This window comes from Anas platyrhynchos, chromosome 10 (assembly GCF_047663525.1).
Source record: "Anas platyrhynchos isolate ZD024472 breed Pekin duck chromosome 10, IASCAAS_PekinDuck_T2T, whole genome shotgun sequence".
NCBI lineage: Eukaryota > Metazoa > Chordata > Aves > Anseriformes > Anatidae > Anas > Anas platyrhynchos.
The window spans coordinates 7264773-7272565 of record NC_092596.1 but is presented as its reverse complement, the minus strand read 5'-3'; the positions used below and the strand labels follow the sequence as shown (position 1 = coordinate 7272565).

Below are 7793 nucleotides of genomic sequence, written 5' to 3'. Positions count from 1 at the left end.
TGATGTTAGCAGCGCTGTAACTTTAAGGGCAATAACCTTATTCTGATGAAATAAACGGCTGAAATGATGGCATTTGGGGTACTAGAGATGTACAAAGGTGGGGCTCTGGAAATCTTCAGTTAGATCAGGTAATTATTGCAGACTTCATGATGGTGTTTCCCAGGGATACTGAGAAGTGACTCCAGCAATTTTCACAAATGAGGCCAGTTCTTGGGCTGGTGACATCAGAATTTGGGAGGGACTAAATAGTGAGATGGAAAACAGGCCTCTGCCGTACCGCGTGCAGAAGGTACATTGCTGAGAAGGTAAACTTGGGTCAGAGAGGGACACTTGCACGAGTCTTGTCACCCCAAGCCTCAGCCAGCTTACTGTGGTGAGAAGGCAGCTCAGGGAACACCACTGAGGTGTTCAGCTCCTGGCAGTGCACAGTGGGCACAACATTAAGGAGGAGAGAGGGCAACCTCAGTACTGTTGTGCAGCTCCTCCTTATGGCACTGGCATCTTTCTGCCCTTCGAATGAGGGATGTTTTGCACTGCAGCAGTGGAAATCATGACAAAGCTAACCGCTGCCCCTGGCCCAGGCATGCAGCCCCTCTAGGAGCACCAGCAGCAGCCCTGTAGCTGCTGACCTGTGCAGCAAACTGGATCAGGGAGTTAAGCCTCATTAAATAAAGCTTTATTTATTCCCTGGGTTAGAGCTTTTCAGTCCAGGCAATTCTGAGCCCCGCAGGCAGCAGTGACACAGCTGAGGGAAATGGGTATGTGGGAGTTGGTTTTGTTCTTTTTTGTTGTTTTGTTTTTCTCCAGTCACAGCATATTTCTGGATAGTCGAGCTCCTGTCCTGGGAGAAGCAGAAGACAATTGCACTGCTTCCTGCCTGGCAAGGTCAGTTTCTTGAGGCCTCTTGCTGAAGTGACCTATTCTGGGACATTAGCTGATAAGGAAAAAAAGTTAAAAAAAAAAAAAAAATACAACACACACACACACATAATCCACTGTTGGTTTTCAGTTATATTAGAATAATTTATAAAGACATTAAAACAAATCCAACATTTATTAACAAATTGATCTTGGAAACAGTACTTAATTACTAGCACATTTTGGTGAAGTTGAAGGCACCTTGAAACGAGATGGAATAATAGTAAAAATCATGCTGCCCTCCCGCAGCATCCCCTTCATTTAAACTGTCTGACCACCTTCCACAGGGCTTTTTCCTACTGTACTTTATACAAGTGACATCTGGTACTACTCAGTAGGAATGGCCCTCTTTCTATCTACATATTTACTGTTCCCTACCAGGCACAGATTTTGTACCATGGTAGGAAAGAGACAAAACCTGCTTCATGTTCCCTTGTGTCAGACGCAGGTCGAGTGACTGGTTTTCCACAGGCGCATTTCTGACTTCTGAATTATTTCACTCTCACCATTCACTAGGAACAACAGGAAAAAAGACCCCAGAGCCCAGCTGGCCACACACTGTTTCTGCTGTCAAAGTCCATAGCAGTATTTGTCAACCAAACAAAGAGGCCACACTGTGTGCCAGGGAAGCCTTTGTAACAATTGGATTCTAAGCTATTTCTGTATAATAGGCCCTGATAACAGGCCCTGCTATATACTGCCTTCAGCTAACAGCCAGAGGAAGCGAAGTCACTCTGAATGTAAACAGCTAAATCATCTAGCAAGGAACAGCTCTACTCTGCTGTAATAGCTAATTACGAAGTTGCCAGCCCTACAAAAAGCACTGCTTAAGACAATGATGGGCACGTATCGGCAGTCAGTTCACTACAAGAAGGAATTATTAATTCTAGATAGCATCTTACAGGGGGGAGAAGCTCCTTTGATTCTTACAATCTGAGCTGGCCCCATAAAAGGTACAGCAGAAAGAGCATCCGAGGAAAGATCTCTCTTAATTCAACCTGATTCGAGAAAGATCTGCCGTTTCTACTGCTGATTAACAACCTTCTTAAAAAAATAAAGGGAATTGCTTCATGTACAGTTTCCAGGTAGGAAGTTAGCAACATGGCTTCGTTTCTTGCATTCTAAATTTTAACTATACAGTGCATTTAAGCTGAAGCCAAACTGGGCACACTGTCCTGGAGGTAGCTTATTTCATACAGTTGGTACAACGAAGCTGAGGCAGCCTCTTCCCCGCTGCCTCAACTCTGCCTCTGACCACTGGGAAACTCTGATTAAAATAAATGGCTTCCTGGGACAGAGGTTTCTCACAAGCAGACCTGTTTACTTAGTCACCTGCCTTCTGTGAGAAAAGCTGGTCATTTTATCAGGTCTTAAAACCAGGGAAGCTGAGCTGAGAAAGGGGATGAAAATCAAATTCCTCATCTCTGATACCTGGTGATAGGACCTTCATACAAGTCAACACAGCTCTACTGTGCTAATTTGGCAGCTCTTCAGCTACCAGCTGAGTTATGATTTTTTTTTTGATGGATAAAAACGTCCATTAAATTCCAGTAACCTAACACCATTAGGACTGGGGGCAGTAGGATCAGCTTATTTGGGCTGCATCCTTAAAACTTTATTAGTGGCTTTTAAAAATGTCTGAAATCTATGTCCAATAGGGCAGTTAGGGAGAGAGAGACCAGTAGTCAAAGTGTATTCTTAAACTAGCAAGGGAAATAGGACAGTCACATCTGTTTCAACCTGTTCAAAACATTAAATAAAAAGCAGATCACTAAAACTGAAGAAAATGCCTCAAAGTAAAGATGGCTACTTTGTAGAGAAACACCAAAAAAATGTCTCTCTCTGCAGCACCAGCACTGAGAGGCTCTAACAAGTCCAGGAAGCTACAACTGTTCTGATTTACCGTAACTTTGAATCTAACGCTCAGAGTTGGTGGTAACCTCAGCACAGTAAAGAAATGTTTTCTCCAATAATGAAGTGAAGTCTCCCCTGGCAATACACAGTATAGCAAGAGTTCAGCATTCCCTCCCTGTCACGTTGAGTTTAGCATGATGGTCAACAAATATCTGGTACCAAAGATGATCTTTGAAGCTGCTGCATGGTTTGAGCTTTCACACGAGGCTTCCTGGCCAGGATACCACAGTAAGTGTAACTTTATTCCTTTGCTCCTTCAGCATTGGGATTAGTTCTGAGTTGCTCATTCCAATTGCTGGTACTCCATTTACTGCCACTATTTCATCTCCACACCTAATCAGAAGACAGGAAATATGCTTGTCAAGACTTAATTTATTAACATTACACCCCGGGACCCCAAGATCATCTGTCCTACCTTGTACCAAGATCATAAACTTGTTGAAGTGACTTCTTAATTATAAAGATAAAAGGTTAGGGGCAGGAAGAGAATGGATGCAAGCACAGTGAGCGGCTGCAGACAGAGGCTCAATTTTGAGTCAGAGGGCAAGAGAAAAGGAGGGCAGTGCTGGTACTTGAGTGGCACAGCACTGAAGGGCGTCAGGAGCACAACTGGCTGGCCTGGCAGCAGAGGGAAAAGTTAAAACAAAAATTTGTGCTGATAAACACATTGAACACCAGGGTCTCTTCCAGCTACCTGACCACCCCGTGCTAAGGTGAAGTGCTGACAAGGCCAAGGCATTGTCACACTCCAGCTCAGGACAGGAGAGGCTTCCAAGTCTGCCTGCTTTGCCCAGCTCTGCAGCACACCCAGCTATCTCCCACCGGGTTGTGCAGTTCAGCTGCAAGGATGTGAGGTGCCAAAGCTAGCCTGGTACCTTCAAGTGTCAGAGGGAAAGAGCCTTGCTCCCCTAGCACTCAAACAGCACACCCAGTCCTCCACCAAGGCTCTGAGCCAGCTCTGTTCTCCCATACTCCTCAGGGGAGAAAAGCCTGACTCACAACCCTAAAGCTCTGACCCCTAAAAGAGCCTCTTTTCTTTAACTGTACTTTATTTACTTATTTAACAGTATGGCGTTTGCTGTATGCTTGCAGAGGAGCTGGTTCCTGGAGATAATGCTGCAGTCGAGTTCTCTGGGGGCCTCCAGCTCCGCTACTTACAGCTCCGCTCACTGTGATCACTAACAGGTCAGCAAGGCTAGTTTTAATTTTCTCTACACTTGGAGGGCTTTTGGTGCTTGCATTGAGATCATATCTTCATAGCCCAAAAGATTTTATACTCAGAAGCCTCTAACATTAAGCTTGAACATCCCCCTTCTAGCTTTATTTAATTACTCAGTTAAAACCTTTACAGTCTTTTAAAATACAAGTTAATTCCTTTTAGTTGGTAGTTGCACTTTTATAGAAAAACCCAAATGCTCATTAAAACAGGACTCTGTTACAACTCTGGTGACAGAATTAACTGCACAAGTGAATGTCTAAGAACTTGAGGTCATTAACTTTTAGTTCAGCCAGCTGAAAGGGTGAAAGCCCCTCAGGAAAACAGTGCATGCTGCCACAAGCACCAGAGCGTTTCTGACTTAAACACCAGAGACCCAGAGGATGGCCCATACGTACTTCAGTCTCCTGTCTCGGAAGGCGGGAGTCCCAGGCACTATGGTTTTGATGAAGAATGGCTGGTTTCCTTTGCTCTCCTCAAAGCCTCCAACAATGCTGAAGCCCCAGCTTTCCAGGTTACCTTTGCTAAGGACAATATCTTGACAGCAGTGAAGGTAGCTGCAAAGATAAGAACAGTCAAAACCAGAGATAGATGGTGTGTGTTTCAGAGAAAGCAGGCTTATGTTTTCCCTTGCACAAGGTGCAGCTAAGGAACAGCCTCATCTTTTTTTTTTTTGTTGTTTTATGGACTACAGGCAACCCCTCTGCAAAGTGCTTTATGGGGTAACTCTCAAATCTGAAGATGCCAATCTTTTAGAGGTCTTTTCTCAGTCCTGCCAGTGCTAGTTCAAGAGTTAACAGAAAACAGCAATGCTGTCAAAGGGTTTGTGACCTGAAAAATTCGTGAATTCACTTTAGAATAACATCATGAACATCATTTTTCATGAACATGAACAGAATCAGTAGACAAAAGCAAATGAACTGTAAACAGCACTGCTAGACCCCATTCAGTTGATGGGAATTGAGCTTTTTATTCCACATGCATGCTACGCGCCTGGTACAACAAAGGCAGTCAGCAGCCATATATCACTGATGGAAAGCAAACAAAATGGGGTGAGGCAGCCTTTCTGCTACTGCCTACCAATCAGAATATGAAAGGTCTTTCCTGCAGGACTCCTGTGTACAGTACCAGGCTCCTTGGGGAGCAACTGCAGATCACTGTATGCTAACCCCAGCCCCTGACCTCTGTCTTCTCAGTGAGCCTGGAGTAGGCTGCAGTGCTGAGACCACCTTGCAGGATGCGTTGAATAAGCGCTAACAGCGCTCATTCCCCGAGTTTGCAGCACAAACACACACAAAGCCTTCATGAGGCGCCTGAAAAGGTGTGTCAGGAGCACAGGCAAACAGCTCCGGTGCTCTGGCTCGCAGTCAGGTTAAGTTCTGGCACCAACGTGCTGCCACACTGTGTGAAACTGCTGTGGATCACCCCACTGAGGTATTCCAGCAGCTAAACTTTTCCTAATAAACGTTTTTGCCTCAAGGGTTTTGCTTGAGCAGTTTGCAGGTGAGTTTCAGATTTCAAAAGCCTTCTCACAGTTAACTTCTCACTGAGAGAAAGATCCAATTATCTACTTTCAAACTGTAATTTACTTTTGTACAAGTTCTTCACACACAAACACGGGACGACCCAGCTGCAGCATACTGCTACCTCCAGTTTTCTTCTACTGGTATCGTACAACTGTAGTATTGTACAGCTATGACAAATACACATGGCATCTAGTGCAAATAAATAGCCCAGAGAATAAAAGTGCTACTTCAGCATGAAACATAAATGAACATTGGATACATTCACCAAGAGCTGAACAAGGCTTTGCTCAAAATCCACTTTCCATATGAAAAAGGGCTTTTAAGAAAAGAAACATTAATTCACCATAGTGGAAAATGACTGTGGGAAAAAAATTTTAGACTTTACAGAAAGTAAAGGTGCAGATTTTATCCTGGCAATCTCCCTGCTGGATCTGCATCCCTTCCAGAGCTTATGGAATGCGCTGCTCCAGCGGGGCCGCAGCAGGGAGCACCTGAAGGTCATTACAGGGAGAGCTGAGGCTTTGGGGAGACTGGCTTCAGATAAACCTCGAGGTAGAGGGCGAGGGGAATACTGCTTTTCCACCCCCTTGGGAATTAAGCCATGCCCAGTGGTTGTGGCTGTTTCAAGAGCCAAAGCTTTTACCGAGAGCGGACAACTCAACCTTCAGGATTCAGTGTGCAGGGATTTATGCCACCACCCCCCAAACAGTGCTTTGAGATGGTATTTTATGCAGTGAGTATTTGGTGTTTAACGTAACACCATGAAGAAATCGAGTAAAGTCCCTACACTGTCTTCTGTGACACATACAGTGCTCATGATAAACATTCCACAGCAATAATTAGTAGCGTGTAATTAACTTGAAACGCTCACCACCACCAATTACAAACAAAGCAAAGAATGGAGAAAGAGTAAAAGTTTATAGGGACAGTAGGGCTGCCCACAGTCATAATACAAGAGAAAAAAAGCCAGAAACACACCAGCCACCTGATTTGGTAGAGCCAGTACTTGTTGCCTGGGGCTAGAGGGCAAATTACTACACTGCCCTCTTACAGCAGGGGATGTTTGTATCTTCCCCAGGTGTGCGGCCATGGGCAGAGATGGAAGCTTACACACCAAATGCTCTGGTATCGAAGAGTTTTTCCTTTAGGAGCAGCATGACCAAGATACTTGTGTATTCCCTCGTTTACTCAGGGTCCCAAGAAGGGTGCAGGACCAGGGCTGTAATCTCTCCTAAATCCCTTTGGCACCAGCAGTCTGTCATGTAAGCCAGGTTCTGCAGAACGGGCTACGGGGGCTCTGCAGCTCAGTGACAGCACGTCCCCTGGTGAGCTGGCATCACAGACAGCATTTGATGCAAACAAAACCAAACCACCCAGATCCAAGAATCAAGGCTAGGATTCGGCACCATAGGCTCAAGCGTTGCAACGACCAAACACATTTCTCTAGCCTTGAGCACCAACTTTGACTCCAGCCTTTCAGCATGAGTTTCTTCTAAGGAGGATGAAATGATTTTTCTGCTGGATCAGAGCAGCAGCTGCAAAATAAAACGCTGAACGAAAAACAAAATCCCACATGCCATCAGCAACAAGCTTTAAGCTTTCACACAGTTTTAGCAAAATGTTTTAGCACACAGGCCATGTCTCCTTTAGCAGGGCAGCCCAACATGGACAGATCTGAGTGAAACAACTGGTGCATTTCAAGGTCCACTTCTGTAACACTTGGGATTTTCTGTAATCTAGTGTTAACGTGGTACGCGAGGTAAAGGCTCTGTTAGTGCCAGAGAGCCAGGCACCAACAGAGGAACAGGAATGCCTCTGAAGCTCTTCTGGTTTAGTCCCATCCAAAAGGAACCCAGTTTGAGTGGGTTGAAACCTGGGCCAACCTAAAATGCTAGCGCAGGGGCACCCCGAACATTTCCAGCTGGCCAACAAGGGTGCCACTTCAGTTCCAGCATTCTCAAGTGACAATTCAAAAACAAAAAAAATAATGATTTTGCCAGTCACATGATGTCAAATGGTATCAATAACTTAGATTAAAAAAACAGTTCATTTGTAGGGGCTTTTATAAATCATTCTATGGAGGACGAGCTAGTTGCTACCAGGTCTTATAAGAACATGGGAAAATAAGTGAGGAAACACAAGAAAAAATTACAGCCACTTCTATTACTGGAAACAAGAAGGAAAATTTTGTCAGATCCTAAAGGTCAGAACAAGAAAGG

General features: G+C 44.7%; 1 protein-coding gene across 3 annotated transcripts in view; it reads right to left on the bottom strand.

Moving 5' to 3' along the window:
• Window positions 1–993: 993 nt before the first annotated feature.
• Window positions 994–7793, bottom strand: part of LOC101795745 (ligand of Numb protein X 2) — a 31992-nt gene continuing 25192 nt past the window's right edge. For all 3 annotated transcript variants that reach the window (XM_027465518.3, XM_027465517.3, XM_005009013.6), the window contains exons 9-10: window positions 4447–4605; window positions 994–3165 (exon numbers count right to left, since the gene is read on the bottom strand). In XM_027465518.3, coding sequence (XP_027321319.1) covers window positions 3030–3165; window positions 4447–4605 — 295 coding nt within the window. In that variant the 3' untranslated portion in view covers window positions 994–3029. The remainder of the gene's footprint in view (window positions 3166–4446; window positions 4606–7793) is intronic.